This window comes from Oncorhynchus mykiss, chromosome 18, assembly GCF_057628025.1.
Source record: "Oncorhynchus mykiss isolate SJ-2025 chromosome 18, ASM5762802v1, whole genome shotgun sequence".
NCBI lineage: Eukaryota > Metazoa > Chordata > Actinopteri > Salmoniformes > Salmonidae > Oncorhynchus > Oncorhynchus mykiss.
The window spans coordinates 28,063,139-28,079,997 of NC_143039.1; the positions used below are offsets into that span (position 1 = coordinate 28,063,139).

Below are 16,859 nucleotides of genomic sequence, written 5' to 3' on the forward strand. Positions count from 1 at the left end.
ATGAAGATCATCAAAGGTTAGTGATTAATTTAATTGCTATTTCTGATTCTTGCAAGCCCTCTCCTTGGCTGGAAAATGGCTGTATGGTTTTCTGTGACTAGGTGCTGACCTAACATAATCGCATGGTGTGCTTTCGCAGTAAAGCCTTTTTGATATCGGACACTGTGGTTGGATTTACAAGAAGTTTATCTTTAAAATGGTGTATAATACTTTTATGTTTGAGGAATTTTATGGGATTTCTGTTGTTTTGAATTTGGCGCCCTGCAATTTCTCTGGTACCAGAGAGGTTAACCATTTCACATGACCGACGTGACATTTGAGAATAAATAAAATAATCTGGAAATTCAACTGCTGTATATAGGTTGTTACTTAAACCACAACAACAACTAGGAGTAATGACGTGTGTGTGTGTGGGAGTGTGTGAGTGTGTGAGTGTGTGAGTGAGTGAGTGAGTGAGTGAGTGAGTGAGTGAGTGAAACACACAGTGAGCTTTCAACATGTCCATCATTCCACTGAGCCTTTCCCCACCCACTGTCTCTCTCTCGCTTTCTGTCCCTCCCCCCCTCCCTCCCTCCCTCCCTCCCTCCCTCCCTCCCTCCCTCCCTCCCTCCCTCCCTCCCTCCCTCCCTCATTCACACACACACACACACACACACACACACACACACAGAAGCACCTCAACATGACCCCAATGTCACACACTCAAGCATTATCTCACTCAGGTCATGTCCTCTGCCTTCACACGTGTAAATAATTTAAATGGAGTGAAACAGGGAAATGTGTATTTGTGGATGATTTACCATTACAGAAACATACATCTGAGAACCTTTTTAAATACTGCACCTTTTTGGATGGAGAATACTGCACATTCCCCACGACTACTCTGTACAGACAGCGTTATCAGTTTCAGTGGAAAAGGGAAAACCCACAATGCAGCCACTCAGCAACTTCTCCTATCACAGTAATGGAAACACTGTTTGTGTATCTAGGGTTGTTCATTTTCTACCTCGGATGGTACTCAATTCCCAGAGTAGATTTGATCCCACACAGGACAATACAGTACATTCTCAGCACACAAGCTCATCTTCAGATTTCTCTCTCAAACACACGTAACCAATATCACATTCTGTATCTACTATGTGGATTTGAAGAAATTCTTTGAAAGTTGTGAAACCTGATTTCTGATGGAATAAAAGTCCTGGAGGAGGCGGTAAGGCAGTGCGTAATACTACAGTCATGGACTACTTACAGAGGCTGGGTTCTTGAGTTGAGGCCATGTTCTCACCAGGTGATGGGTCACTCTTCTGGTCCAGCTGGTAGCTACTGGCTGGGGCTCTTCTAGATGTGCTGGACTGTACGGCTCTTACTTCCTGGTTAGGGAAAGAGAGAGAGGGAGGAAGGGAGAGAGAGGAGGGGGAGGTGAGTGTATTATCAGAGGAAGCACCTGTGCTTTCCCAGAAGGGGGTGGAGATTGAGGTACAGGTCATAGCTCAATATGCACACACACACATGACCATACACACACACACACACACACACACAAACACACACACAGTACCAGTCTGAAAAATGATCCACCCAGTGAGTGTTAGGTGTCATTGAACCCCTGGACACCAGTGGAACATTATCGATGGTAGCGAGGATGTCTGTGTCTGTTGACTGGATGGCAAACAAACCTCTGAACTTACAGCGCAAACACTGACGACCTTGACTGGAATGTGCAAAACAGGCATCGACTGGAAAGTTACAGCAAACAAAACACTCCAGTGAATTTTAATTGGCAAACTCTTAGTGTGTGTAGCAGCTTAAGGCTACACCCTTCAATAAGAACTGTAGGTTACACAACTACTGTGTTAGACCAAATGCAATGTTATAATGCCAAATGTTGTTAGTGGCATATCCTCGAGGCATATAACTTGTGTTTCCTGAAGTGGTTTTTTTTGTTGGTCAAATGTAGAAACTAGTAGACAAAGCACGCCTCGTTTTCTTGCAAATCAGTACTGTCTGGAACAAACACACCTGTGTGTTGTTTTCCAAGAACTATTTGCAAATCAAATGTGTTTCCTGTGGTATTTCATCTACAGCTTCCCAGCGGGACCTGGGGAAGAGTGACAACAAGGAAACAACAACACATGGACACAACAGACAATGCTCCCAAACACCTGCCACAATCAGAGAAACGCACCCGAGACAAATCTAGGACACACACACACACACAAAGAGACAATGTATTTGGAGGGCATGTCCATGAGAGGAACAGCTTGTGCGGTGTGTCGAGGTCACAGGTCCCAAAACAGAGTTAACCTGTGGTCTGGGTTCTTCGATTGACTGAATGTGGGATTTTAGTCCCTCACACTTCAAGCTTTGTCAACAGCAGTACAGCAGTAAACACCATGTAGCTGAACACTCCATTCTGTAAATCTCGAACCACTCCTCTCCTCAGGAACAAGCTACCAGCCTCCCACTGGATCGTGATACCATTTCTGTTGACGTCTCCCGTTTTTTGAATAACAGTAAGTCTATGGCAGCGCTTGTGTGTTGCTCCGGAGATGTTTAAAAGCGTCGTTAGCGGCAATAGAACTGATGTTTGAACAGCATTTGTGTCTGTGAAGTAGGGATTGTGTCATACCCTGGTCAAAGTATTTTGTGTTTATCTTTATTTATTTGGTCAGGCCAGGGTGTGGCATGGGTTTTTGTATGTGGTGTGTATGTATGGGGATTGTAGCTAGTGGGGTGTTCTAGCTAAGTCTATGGCTGTCTGAAGTGGTTCTCAATCAGAGGCAGGTGTTTATCGTTGTCTCTGATTGGGAACCATATTTAGGCAGCCATATTCTTTGAGTTTGTCGTGGGTGATTGTCCTTAGTGTCCTGATGTCATTGTTCTGTGTTAGGTTACACAAGTATAGGCTGTTTCGGTTTTCGTTAAGTTTATTGTTTTGGTAGTGTTTGTGTTTAGTGTGTTACTTCATTAAACATGGATTGCAATAGACACGCCGCATTTTGGTCCGACTCTCCTTCTCATCAAGAAAACCGTTACAGAATCACCCACCACAAAAGGACCAAGCAGCGTGTCAACAGGCAGGAGCAGCGCGAGGAGATGCGCAATAAGGATTTCTGGACATGGGAGGAAATCCTCGACGGGAGAGGACCCTGGGCTAAACCAGGGGAGTGTAGCCGCACCAAGGTGCAGCAGGAGAAGGAACAGAGGCAGCAGCAGCAGGAGCAGCAGCAGCTGCAGTGGGAGAGGCTGCACCACCTGGAGAAATGGACATGGGAGGAAGAACTGGACGGTAAAGGACCCTGGGCTCAGCCTGGAGAATATTGCCGCCCCAAGGAAGAACTGGAGGCTGTGAAAGCTGAGAGGCGCAGATATGAGGAGGCAGCTCGACGTAGCGGATGGAAGCCTGAGAGGCAGCCCCAAAAATTTCTTGGGGGGGGGCTAACAGGGAGTATGGCTACGCCAGGTAGGAGACCTGGGCAGACTCCCTGTGCTTACCGGGGGGCTAGAGAGACCGGACAGGCACCGTGTTATGCAGTGGTGCGCACGGTGTCTCCAGTGCGGGTGCATAGCCCGGTGCGGTATATTCCAGCTCCGCGTGTCGGCCGGGCTAGATTGAGCGTCGAGCCTAATGCCATGAAGCCGGCTCTACGCAGCTGGTCCCCAGTGCGTCTCCTTGGGCCGGCTTACATGGCACCAGCCTTGCGCTCGGTGTCTCCGGTTCGCCTGCATAGCCCAGTGCGGGCTATTCCACCTCGCCGCACTGGCAGGGCGACCGTGAGCATTCAACCAGGTAAGGTTGGGCAGGCTCGGTGCTCAAGAGCTCCAGTGCGCCTGCACGGTCCGGTCTACCCAGTACCACCTCCACACCCCAGCCCTCCGGTAGCAGCTCCCCGCACCAGGCTTCCTGTGCGTGTCCTCGGCCCAGTACCACCAGTGCCAGCACCACGCATCAGGCCTACAGTGCGCCTCGCCTGTCCAGCGCTGTCGGAGCCCTCCTCCTCTCCAGCGCTGTCGGAGTCTCCCGCCTGTTTTGCGCTGTTAGAGCCTTCCTTCTCTACAGCGCTGCCGGAGTCTCCCGCCTGTTCAGAACTGCCAGTTAGCATAGAGCTGCCAGTTAGCATAGAGCTGCCAGTTAGCATAGAGCTGCCAGTTAGCATAGAGCTGCCAGTTAGCATAGAGCTGCCAGTTAGCATAGAGCTGCCAGTCTGCAAGGAGCTGCCAGTCTGCAAGGAGCTGCCAGTCTGCAAGGAGCTGCCAGTCTGCAAGGAGCTGCCAGTCTGCAAGGAGCCGCCAAAGCTGCCAGTCTGCAAGGAGCCGCCAGAGCTGCCAGTCTGCAAGGAGCCGCCAGAGCCGCCAGTTAGCATGGAGCAGCCAGGGCCGCCAGTCAGCATGGAGCAGCCAGGGCCGCCAGTCAGCATGGAGCAGCCAGAGCTGCCAGTCAGCATGGAGCAGCCAGAGCTGCCAGTCAGCATGGAGCAGCCAGAGCTGCCAGTCAGCATGGAGCAGCCAGAGCTGCCAGTCAGCATGGAGCAGCCAGAGCTGCCAGTCAGCATGGAGCAGCCAGAGCTGTCAGTCAGCATGGAGCAGCCAGTCAGCATGGAGCAGCCAGAGCTGCCAGTCGACCAGACTCTTCCAGATCTGCCAGTCGACCAGACTCTTCCAGATCTGCCAGTCGACCAGACTCTTCCAGATCTGCCAGTCGACCAGACTCTTCCAGATCTGCCAGTCGACCAGACTCTTCCAGATCTGCCAGTCGACCAGACTCTTCCAGATCTGCCAGTCGACCAGACTCTTCCAGATCTGCCAGTCAGCCAGGATCTGCCAGTCAGCCAGGATCTGCCGAAACCACCAGCCAGCCTGGATCTGGTAGATTCATCAACCTGCCTGAGCTTCCTCTCACTCCTGAGCTTCCTCTCACTCCTGAGCTTCCCCTCAGTCCCGAGCTGCCTCAGTCCCGAGCTGCCCCTCAGTCCCGATCTGCTCCTCAGTCCAGTGGGGTTCTGGGTGAGGACTACTAGGCCATGGTCGGCGGCGAGGGTGGACTATCCAGGGACGCGAGGAGAAGGGACTAAGACATTGATTGAGTGGGGTCCACGTCCCGCGCCGGAGCCGCCACCATGGACAGACGCCCACCCGGACCCTCCCTATTGTTTTGAGGTGCGTTCGGGAGTCCGCACCTTAGGGGGGGGGTTCTGTCACACCCTGGTCAAAGTATTTTGTGTTTATCTTTATTTATTTGGTCAGGCCAGGGTGTGGCATGGGTTTTTGTATGTGGTGTGTATGTATGGGGATTGTAGCTAGTGGGGTGTTCTAGCTAAGTCTATGGCTGTCTGAAGTGGTTCTCAATCAGAGGCAGGTGTTTATCGTTGTCTCTGATTGGGAACCATATTTAGGCAGCCATATTCTTTGAGTTTGTCGTGGGTGATTGTCCTTAGTGTCCTGATGTCATTGTTCTGTGTTAGGTTACACAAGTATAGGCTGTTTCGGTTTTCGTTAAGTTTATTGTTTTGGTAGTGTTTGTGTTTAGTGTGTTACTTCATTAAACATGGATTGCAATAGACACGCCGCATTTTGGTCCGACTCTCCTTCTCATCAAGAAAACCGTTACAGATTGACGGTATAGAGAAGACTGTGTGCTAATCTCGAGACGAGGGTTCCATTCAATCTAATCCACAAGGGGATTTTGGAGTTAAATCACCTGTAAATAATAATGCTCCACTGCAAACATGTTGGCACAGTGAGTTTATTTCACTGTTGAAAAGAATCCAGTTGCACATTGTATCACAGCAAGCAAGTGGTGTATTCTAATTGATTTCATTGGATATGGCCCGCAGTCATGTTACCGGGCAGACTGGGCTCGATCCCCCTCTATGTCTATTCAGCTCTGAGGTCAGATGTCAACAAACAGGGCAGGATGTAGAACATATTTATCAGTGGAGTGAGCATTTACATCACATAATATAGGCAGCAATTATATGACACATTTCTAAACAAAACATGTCATATCTCTACTGTGTATACGTATATACACATAAGTTCATTCAGCAGTATCTTCATGTATTTCCTCACCCATTCCCATTAAAATAGATCAAATGTTTTCTGCTTTTCTCCTCTATCATGCCACAGCATTTCCATTTCTGAAGAGGAATGGGGTCAGAGAAGACACAGACAGGAGGCCATTTCCCAGGGATACTAGTTAGCCAGATCCTATCCTCCATATGTTCCCGTTGGCCCTGCCACAGATTCCCCGTCAGCCTTCCCATCCAGCCTGGGGAATTACTTCCCCTTACGCTCCCCTTGACAGACTGACATCATTAATAAGGTACGTGCTTCAGGAAATCTACCAGCCTCAGAGACAATACGCAGGAAAAATAAATTGCCCTTTTAAGGGTGTCTCAGTAATGAAATCAATGCCACCCGTCCATGACATTAATGCTGATGTGACAGCGTGCACAGTAAAATGCCGGTCGGACACGTGTCAGGGGAAACCATGGCGATGACATCAGTTTATTATATGGAGCTGCAGATTAGGAAGTGACATCGCGACCTGTTGTTTTCTGTCACCTGGGGGTGCACTCATACACAACCATGCCTATTAAAACCTAGTAAAGAACATCATACAGTAACTATAGGTGATCTCTCTCTCTCGTGCTCTGTGTCCGCATAGAAAAGGGAGTTCTGGCTGAGATGACGGACTAGAAGGGGTTGCTGAGGGAAATGGCAGCTCATATGTGACTGACTCACCACTTGGAGGGATGCTTTGTTTCTAATGATGCACACACAGACGCACATATACACACCACCAAGCCTGATTGCTCCTGGCTAGGAGGTCTAATGTTGTGAAAGCTGCCTTATTGCTTTCCTGGCACAACATGAAGTGACATGAAGATGACTCATCAGGACCCACAGTTGATAGTCAAGACAGAGACATACCAGTAGGCTGTAGGAGGCATCTGCCTTGCTGCTGGTGGAGAACATCTCATGTTTCTTCACTCGCCTTAAATCAATCCAATACTTTGTTAATCAATCAAATGTTCTGAGTCACAGCGTCACAAAACTTGCTTAACCTGAGCACGCACTGTACCTGAACAAGTTTGATTTCACGTTCTCCTCCTCTTTAGTGAAGTAACAGCTTTAGTTTCTGGTTTGGAAGCTTTTGCTGAAACAGCAGATACTTCCTGTCTTTGAAGGTCACCCAGAAGCACTTAACAGACTCCAGAGTGTCTCATCCAAACCTTGGCAAGAGCTTCTCTTTCCATCTGAGTTGTTTGTTTGCATCCAATGCCATTAGCTCTCCTCACAGTCCAAAACGTTTGCTGTGAAAAATATTGTACAGTACAATTATCTGTTGACTCCCCATTTTTAGGAAACACAGGCCACTGAGATCCACCCACTTATATTTCAAGCACTCTCAATCCAACACATCACAAAAGAGTTGCAGCGAGGATAGAAAGATAGAGATGAGAGCGGGGAGAGCAAGAGATAAAGGGGGATACCTAGCCAGTTTTACAACTGAATGCATTCAACTGTAAGAGATAGTGAAGATAGCTGGCAGTAGAAAGTGTCATGACGTTGACCTGGGGGAAGGTTTATGACAGTCATAAATACATCTTCCCCCCTTTTTCCTCTCTCTACCCTACTGATGTTACATTTGCAAAACCCTTGGTTAACATAGAGATTCTGGGAACATCAGAAGGTGGGGGGAAATGAACAATATTCTGGTAATCTGACCAATTGAACATATGCGGTGGTACTTAATGAATATGATGTCAGTTCGGTTGTCATCTGAGAAATTCTCATCAATGATAAGATGACATAAACTCTACAGTGGAAAGTCTACACATCAGAGTTATCGGATTCACATGGAATTGTTGTTCAATTTAAATGTCTGAATAGGAAATTATCCGTGATGGGATGAAATGTGATTTTAGCTTCTAAAATGTGAGATTTGGGTTTTCATAAGGGCTCTGCTCAATCAGTGGCCCGCCCCTGTGAAGGGACATGGGCTATAAAACTTTTCAGACACACCCTCCTCTCCCTTCCTATATAAAGCCTTGACGACAATATAACCTCCTGTTCCGAGGATGTGGGGACGACGGTCCAATGTCAGAATGGTTCAGATAATAACTACAGAACGAAGCCAACATCAGTGTGAGCTTTGGTTGCGAATGGTATGAACTTTGAACTCTTATTCACTACAGAAGTGATACCTACTAGCCGTTGAGTTAGCAACAGCCGCTGCAGGGTTAGGAAGGAACAGACAGAGTATCCCGTCTATCACACAACAACGTTACTACAATGTATCCAATTAACCACCAGAGACATTCTTCAAAGGACTCGGTTGGGCAACACGGTCTTCCATCTACCGCCAACCTACCGAAGCGCAGCTCAGAGTAAATATTTATTGCATTTTCCTTTTCCAAATGGGCGGTAATTTAGAATGCACAAGATACTGTATTTACGATAGCACAGCTTCACCCTTTGTTCCTCAGTCTTCCCGCTCTTTCACTCTAACCCAGCCCTTTTCTTTTGTGTAACAAGCTGTCATATCTGTTCCGCCCGCTAGGGACATTTTCCTTTATGACGTAATTTGTAATCAAGTTATGATTGAATTATGTGTATGTGTAATTGTGTGTGATTAGTTAGGTATTTAGTAAATAAATAATTAAACCCAATTTTGTATTGCTGATTCAACTTGTTAGCCAGGGTTCGTGCAGATAACCAAGAATTTACAACTTTCAGATGAGACTGAATTAAGAGGACGATTAATATTGACTGCTATTGATGTAAAATACTACTAGGTCTTTAAGAGTTTATTCGGAAGATAACAGCTCTATAAATATTATTTTGTGGTGCCCGACTCTCTAGTTAATTACATTTACATGATTAGCTCAATCAGGTAATATTAATTACGGAGAAATTATTTTATAGAATAGCATGTCATATCACTTAATCCGGCATAGCCAAAGACACGACAAAAGCCTAAATAGTATATTTGACCTTTCAGTTTCCCTATCAAATCTAAACATTTCAAGCAGACAATTAACAACAATGACAAATGGTTTGAGGCAAAAACCTAAGAAAGAAATTGGGAAACCTATCCAACCAAAAACATAGAGATCCAGAAAACCAGAGCCTACGATTTCACTATGGTGAATCACCAAAACAATACAGAGTACTGATCGCCTCAATCCACAAAAGTGGAGACAAATTCAACCCCAATAACTACCATGGGAAATGCGTCAACAGCAACCTTGGGAAAATCCTATGCATCATCATTAACAGCAGACTCGTACATTTCCTCAGTGAAAACAATGTACTAAGCAAATGTCGAATGGGCTTTTTACTAAATTACCGTACGACAGAACATACATTCACCCTGCACACCCTAATTGACAAACAAACAAAACAAAACAAAGACAAAGTCTTCTCATGTTTTGTTGATTTCCAAAAATCGTTTGACTCAATTTGGCATGAAGGTCTGCTATACAGTTACAAAAAATCTGATATATAATAACAAAACAGTGTTGGGAGGAAAACATAATATCCGTGTACACAAACAACAAATGTCCAAAAAAACACACATTTCTATCACGACTTCCGCCGAAGTCGGTTCCTCTCCTTGTTCGGGCGGCGCTCGGCGGTTGGCGTCGCATGTCTTCCAGCCATCATCGATCCACTTTACATTTTCCTTTTGTTTTGTCTTGTCTTCCCACACACCTGGTCTCATTTCCCTCATTACATGTTGTGTATTTAACCCTCTGTTTCCCCAATGTCTTTGTGCGGAATTGTTTATTGTAAGTGCATGTGCACGTTTTCTCTGGTGCGTGAAGGGTTTTGTACCCATTTGTTTGTTGTTCTGGTTACCGGTGGTTTTATTAATAAACTGCTCCGTTGATTACCCAGTTTTGCTCTCCTGCGCCTGACTTCCCTGCCGCCTGTTACGCACTCCCTTACAATTTCTTTCAAAAGGGCCGTGAGGTGAGACAGGGATGCAACTTCAGCCCCTCCGTCTTCAACACACACACACATATATATTTTAAATTTTTTAATTTATTTATTTCACCTTTATTTAACCAGGTAGGCTAGTTGAGAACAAGTTCTCATTTGCAACTGCGACCTGGCCAAGATAAAGCATAGCAGTGTGAACAGACAACACAAAGTTACACATGGAGTAAACAATGAACAAGTCAATAACACAGTAGAAAAAAAGAGAGTCTATATACATTGTGTGCAAAAGGCATGAGGAGGTAGGCGAATAATTACAATTTTGCAGATTAACACTGGAGTGATAAATGATCAGATGGTCATGTACAGGTAGAGATATTGGTGTGCAAAAGAGCAGAAAAGTAAATAAATATAAACAGTATGGGGATGAGGTAGGTAAAATTGGGTGGGCTATTTACCGATAGACTATGTACAGCTGCAGCGATCAGTTAGCTGCTCAGATAGCAGATCTTTAAAGTTGGTGAGGGAGATAAAAGTCTCCAACTTCAGCGATTTTTGCAATTCGTTCCAGTCACAGGCAGCAGAGAACTGGAACGAAAGGCGGCCAAATGAGGTGTTGGCTTTAGGGATGATCAGTGAGATACACCTGCTGGAGCGTGTGCTAGGGGTGGGTGTTGCCATCGTGACCAGTGAACTGAGATAAGGCGGAGCTTTACCTAGCATGGACTTGTAGATGACCTGGAGCCAGTGGGTCTGGCGACGAATATGTAGCGAGGGCCAGCCGACTAGAGCCCAGTGGTGGGTGGTATAAGGTGCTTTAGTAACAAAACGGATGGCACTGTGATAAACTGCATCCAGTTTGCTGAGTAGAGTATTGGAAGCAATTTTGTAGATGACATCCCCGAAGTCGAGGATCGGTAGTATAGTCAGTTTTACTAGGGTAAGTTTGGCGGCGTGAGTGAAGGAGGCTTTGTTTCGGAATAGAAAGCCGACTCTAGATTTGATTTTAGATTGGAGATGTTTGATATGAGTCTGGAAGGAGAGTTTACAGTCTAGCCAGACACCTAGGTACTTATAGATGTCCACATATATATATCAACGAATTGGCAAGGGCACTAGAACAGACTGGAGCACCCCCCCTCCCCCTACTAGAATCTGAAGTCAAATGTCTACTGTTTGCTGATGATCTAGTGCTTCTGTCCCCAAACACCAAATAAGACTCTGCATGCAGAATTCTATACAATTATAATCTGTGTACAACGTAAAACATCAAATAATGCTTGCACAGCAGAATTAGGCCAAAACTAGCTAATTATCAAAATCCAGAAAAGAGACTTCTGTAACCTTCTAAAAGGAAGCGATTCCCAAACCTTCCATAACAAAGACATCACCTACAGAAGGATTAACATAGAGAAGAGTTCCCTAAGCAAGCTGGTCCTGGGGCTCCTTCACAAACATAAACAGACCCACAGAGCCCCAGGACATCAACAGGAACACAATTAGACCCTACCAAATCACCAGAAAACAAAAACATAATTACTTGACACATTTGAAAGAATTAACAAAAAACAAACAAAGCAAACTGGAATGCTATTTTGACTATGTATAGACTCAGTGAGCACACCCTTGCTATTGAGACAGGAACTCCCATAGGCAGAGCTGGCTCTCAAGAGAATACGGGCTATGTGCAGACTGCCCCAAAATGTGGTGGAAACTGAGCTGCATTTCCTAACCTCCTGCCAAATGTGTGAGACACACTTTTCTCTCAGATTACACAGATCCACAAAGAATTTGAAAATAAATCCAATTTTGATGAACTCACATATCTATTGGGTGAAATACGACAGTGTGCCATCACAGCAGCAATATTTGTGACCTGTTGCCACAAGAAAAGGGCGACTAGTGAAAAACATAAATATGGGTTGTATTTACAATGGTGTTTGTTCGTTTATTTTCCCTTTTGTACTTTAACTATTGGCACATCGTTATAACACTGTACGTAGACATAATATGATTTTTGAGATCTCTATTCTTTTGAAACCTTTGTGAGTGTAATATTTATTGTTAATTTCTGATTGCATTCAACTTTTGTTCATTGTCTATTTAACATATGTTTCCGAAGCCAATAAAGCCATTTGAATTGAACTGAGAGAGAGGTAGAGAGAGGGATACAGAGAGAGACAGAAAGGGAGCAAGAGAGAGAAAACAAAGAGTGAGAGAGGAGACATACAGACAGGCACATAGTGGAGAGAAAGAGAGAGGCTGAGTAGAGAGAAAGTGTTGTGATGGAGTGGGCCCAGCTTGGCTGTGGCGTCTCCAAGCAGGTTTGAGATGATTAGGAGCCTCTGTCTCGCTGGGCCAGCTGACACACACAGAGGAGCTAAACAGTACTGTGTGCCAGATGGCCAGACGGCCAGACAGACAGGCTGCAGAAGTGTCATATGTTGTATGGGTGGAGAGGACATTCTAGGCACCAGGCTTTATTGTTGTAAACACCTCTCACTCTAACACACTCATCACAACACAGTACATAAAACCCAGAAAAGCCACAGCTACAGTTGGGGGATTAGGGATGATGTAACACTCCTCTGAGTGTAGGCTACTTTGCACTGGATTTATGGAGGGTGTAGGAAGTACTCTGGAAAAAAATTGTCAATGTTGATATAACATGCATAATCATTTTTTCCACTGAACATTTCTGAGAGAGACAGAGAGTCGGAAACTACAGAGAGTCAACATGAAAAAAAGAGTGTGGTTCTGAAATGTGCTCATCATGCTTCACCATAGATGGGACTTGTTTATGACGTACAGTGGCCTGCTTGTTAACTCCCCAGAACCAACATCACTCTCTCTCTCTCTCTCTCTCTCTCTCTTTCTTTCTCTCTTTCTCTCTCACCCACTCTCGCTCTCTCTCTTGCTCACTCTCTCTCTCGCTAATTCTCTCTCTCTCACTCTCTCTCAATTTCAATTGGGAAACATATGTTAACATTGCCAAAGCAAGGGATCTAGATAATAAACAAAACCCCATTCAGCTAGCAGAAACCCTCGCCAACAGCCAATGAAATTGCAGGGCGCCAAATAGCAAAGCACAAATAGAGATAAAATGAATCACTAACCTTTGATGATCTTCATCAGATGACACTCATAGGACTTCATGTTACACAATACATGTATGTTTTGTTCGATAAAGTTCATATTTATGTCCAAAAATCTCATTTTACATTGGTGTGTAGTTCCAAAACATGTAGTGCTTTTGCAGAGAGCCACATCAATTTACAGAAATGCAGTTGATGACAATACATGTGTTATACATGGAAATATAGATAAACTTCTCCTTAATGCAACAGCTGTGTCAGATTTCAAAAAAACTTTACGGAAAAATAATAATCTGAGTACGGCGCTCAGAGCCCAAAACAGCCCAAAGAAATATCCGCCATGTTGCGCAGTCAACATTAGTCAGAAATAGCATTATAAATATTCACTTACCTTTGATGATCTTCATCAGAATGCACTCCCAGGAATCCCAGTTCCACAATAAATTTAGATTTGTTCGATAAAGTTCATAATTTATGTCCAAATAGCTTCTTTTGTTACGGCGTTTCGTAAACAAATCCAAAAGCGCGTTCAGTTCCAGCCAAACGTCGTGCGAAAAGTTCAAAAAGTTATATTACAGGTCGTAGAAACGTGTCAAACTAAGTATAGAATCAATCTTTAGGATCATAAATGTTCAATAATGTTCCAACCGGAGAATTCCATTGTCTGTAGAAAAGCAATGGAACGAGAGCTACCTCTCATGTGAAATGCGCGTGACTGAGATTGAGGCTGCTGCCAGACTTCTGACTCAATCAGCTCTCATTCGGCCCTCCTTCACAGTAGAAGCCTGAAACAATGTTCTAAAGACGGTTGACATCTAGTGGAAGCCTTAGGAAGTGCAAAATGACCCATATCCCACTGTGTATTCGATAGGGGCTGAGTTCAAAAACTACAAACCTCAGATTTCCCACTTCCTGTTTGGATTTCTTCTCAGGTTTTGGCCTGCCATATGAGTTATGTTATGCTCACAGCCATCATTCAAACAGTTTTAGAAACTTCAGCGTGTTTTCTATCCAATACTAATAATAATATGCATATGTTAGCATCTGGGACTGAGTAGGGGGCAGTTTACTCTGGGCGTGCTTTTCATCCAAAAGTGAAAATGCTGCCCCCTATCCCAAAGAAGTTTTAACAGTTAACATTACACTCACAAAAGTTCCAAAAGAATAAAGACATTACAAATGTAATATTATGTGCAAATAGTTAAAGTACAAAATAAAAAATAAATAAACATAAATATGAGTTGTATTTACAATGGTTTTTGTTCTTCACTAGTTGTGTCACGTTCGTCATAAGGATCGGACCAAGGCATCGCGTGGTATGCGTACATTCTCTTTTAATGAATGAACCACTTAACAAAAACAACAAAACCAATGAACGAAACGTGAAGCTATACGAATAGTGCAGACAGGCAACTAAACATAGACAAGATCCCACAACACAAGTGAAGAAATGGCTACCTAAATATGATCCCCAATCAGAGACAACGATAAACAGCTGTCTCTGATTGGAACCATATCAGGCCAACATAGACGTACAAAACCCCCTAGACATACAAAAACCCTAGACATACAGAACCTAGAGTACCCACCCTAGTCACACCCTGACCTAACCAAAATATATAGAAAAACAGAGATATCTAAGGTCAGGGCGTGACAGTACCCCCCCCCCCCCCCCTCCCCCCAAAGGTGCGGACTTCCGGCCGCAAACCTGAACCTATAGGGGAGGGTCCGGGTGGGCATTCACCCTTGCTGGCGGCTCCGGTTCTGGACGCAGCCCCTCCTCCTTACGCTGATCCCTCCGCTTCTGTTGAACCGGACCGTGGATCATCGCCGGAGACTCTGGACTGCAGCTCGTCGCTGAAGACTCTAGACTGCAGCTCGTCGCTGGAGGCCCCGGACTGGGGATCGTCGCTGGAGGCCCCGGACTGGGGACCGTCGCCAGAAGTTCTGGACTGGGAACTGTTGCCGGAAGCTCTGGACTGGGAACTGTTGCCGGAAGCTCTGGACTGTGGAGGCACACTGGAGGCCTGATGCGTGGTGCCGGCAATGGTGGTACCAGGCTGGTGACACGCACCTCAGGGCGAGTGCGGGGAGGAGGCACAGGATGTACTGGACTGTGGATGCACACTGGAGACCTGATGCGGGGGACCGGTACATGTGAACAGGACACACCTGACTGGGAAAGTGCACTTGAGGGAGAGTTGGCACAGGACGCACTGGGTTGTGAAGGAACGATGGAGACCTGGTGTGTATAGCCGGCATCAATTGCTCCGGAACTTTAACACACGTTTCAGGATGAGTACGGGGAGCTGACTCAGTGGCACCAAACTGACAACACGTTCCTTTATTCCAAATCCGTGCGTCCTCCACCAACTCAACAACTCCCCCATTTCTCTCTCCTCTGAGTACTCCTTCTTCTCCCAGACTGGCTCTGGTTTACTCCTCGGCTCCGCCGACTGCTCCATGTGCCTCCCCCCAAGAATGGGCTTAACTCCTCGTATCGACGCTGTTCCTCTCTCGCTGCCTCTATCTCCTCCTTCGGATGGCGATACTCCCCGGCCTGCGTCCAGGGTCCTTTTCCAAGTCCAGGCCTCCTCGCCATGCTGTTTGGTCCATTTGTGGCGGGATCTTCTGTCATGTTCGTCATAAGGATCGGACCAAGGCGCAGCGTGGTATGCGTACATTCTCTTTTAATGAATGAACCACTTAACAAAACCAACGAACGAAACGTGAAGCTATATGAATAGTGCAGACAGGCAACTAAACATAGACAAGATCCCACAACACAAATGAGGAAAATGACTACTTAAATATGATTGGAACCATATGAGGCCAACATAGACATACAAAAAACCCTAGACATACAAAAACTAGAGTACCCACCCTAGTCACACCCTGACCTAACCAAAATATATAGAAAAACAGAGATATCTAAGGTCAGGGCGTGACAGGTTGCCCTTTTCTTATGGCAACAGGTCACAAATTTTGCTGCTGTGATGTCCCACTGGTATTTCACCCAATAGATATGGGAGTTTAACAAACTCGGGTTTGTTTTCTAATTCATTGTGTATCTGTGTAATCTGAGGAAAATATGTCTCTAATATCATACATTGGGCAGTTTAGGAAGTGCAGCTCAGTTTTCACCTAATTTTGTGGGCAGTGTGCACATAGCCTGTCTTCTCTTTGAGAGCCAGGTCTGCTTACGGCGACCTTTCTCAATAGCAAGGCTATGCTCACTGAGTCTGTACATAGTCAAACGCTTTCCTTACGTTTGGGTCAGTTACAGTGGTCAGGCATTCTGCTACTGTGTACTCTCTGTTAAGGACCAAATAGCATTCTAGTTTGCTCTGTTTTTTTGTTAATTCTTTCCAATGTGTCTCTCTCTCTCATTCTCTCTCGTTCATTCTCTCTCTCTCTCTCTGACTAGGCCATTCTCTCTGTCTCATCCCACTGGGCCTATGCGTAATGAATGCAAATCATGTTTCACTCCCTTTTATCAGGCTCCTCTGCCTCTTAATGTTTGCTGAGCGCTGCCAAACACCAACTCCATCCGACGCTATTTATACGTACGAGTGGCGGATCTAAACCGGTATATCCAGAACCTTCTCCATGTCCAGACAGTGACTTTGGACATAATCAGGGGGCCCCTTGTTCATCAATGCTGATACAATGTTCTGGGGATATAGGCCTAGTCTATCTTTGTTTATATGGATATAGACAGGTGGAAGCAAAATAAACTATCTGCGAGTGGGTTCTCAGTTTGACCAACGGTGCTGCTGTTAATGATTAAGCCGTCACTCCGAATACCGTTCGCCA

The 16,859-nt window shown here is 45.5% G+C and overlaps 1 protein-coding gene and 1 long non-coding RNA gene across 3 annotated transcripts in view; one reads left to right on the forward strand and one right to left on the reverse strand.

Moving 5' to 3' along the window:
• Positions 1-16,859, reverse strand: part of LOC110495793 (uncharacterized) — a 62,201-nt gene that overhangs the window by 31,716 nt on the left and 13,626 nt on the right. For both annotated transcript variants that reach the window (XM_021571223.3, XM_021571222.3), the window contains exon 3: positions 1,250-1,370. In XM_021571223.3, the coding sequence (XP_021426898.3) occupies positions 1,250-1,370 (121 nt within the window). The remainder of the gene's footprint in view (positions 1-1,249; positions 1,371-16,859) is intronic.
• LOC149975461 (uncharacterized) overlaps positions 2,235-16,859 on the forward strand; it is a 31,004-nt gene continuing 16,379 nt past the window's right edge. The window contains exons 1-2 of the long non-coding RNA XR_016488366.1: positions 2,235-2,513; positions 6,127-6,322. This is a non-coding gene — a long non-coding RNA (uncharacterized LOC149975461). The remainder of the gene's footprint in view (positions 2,514-6,126; positions 6,323-16,859) is intronic.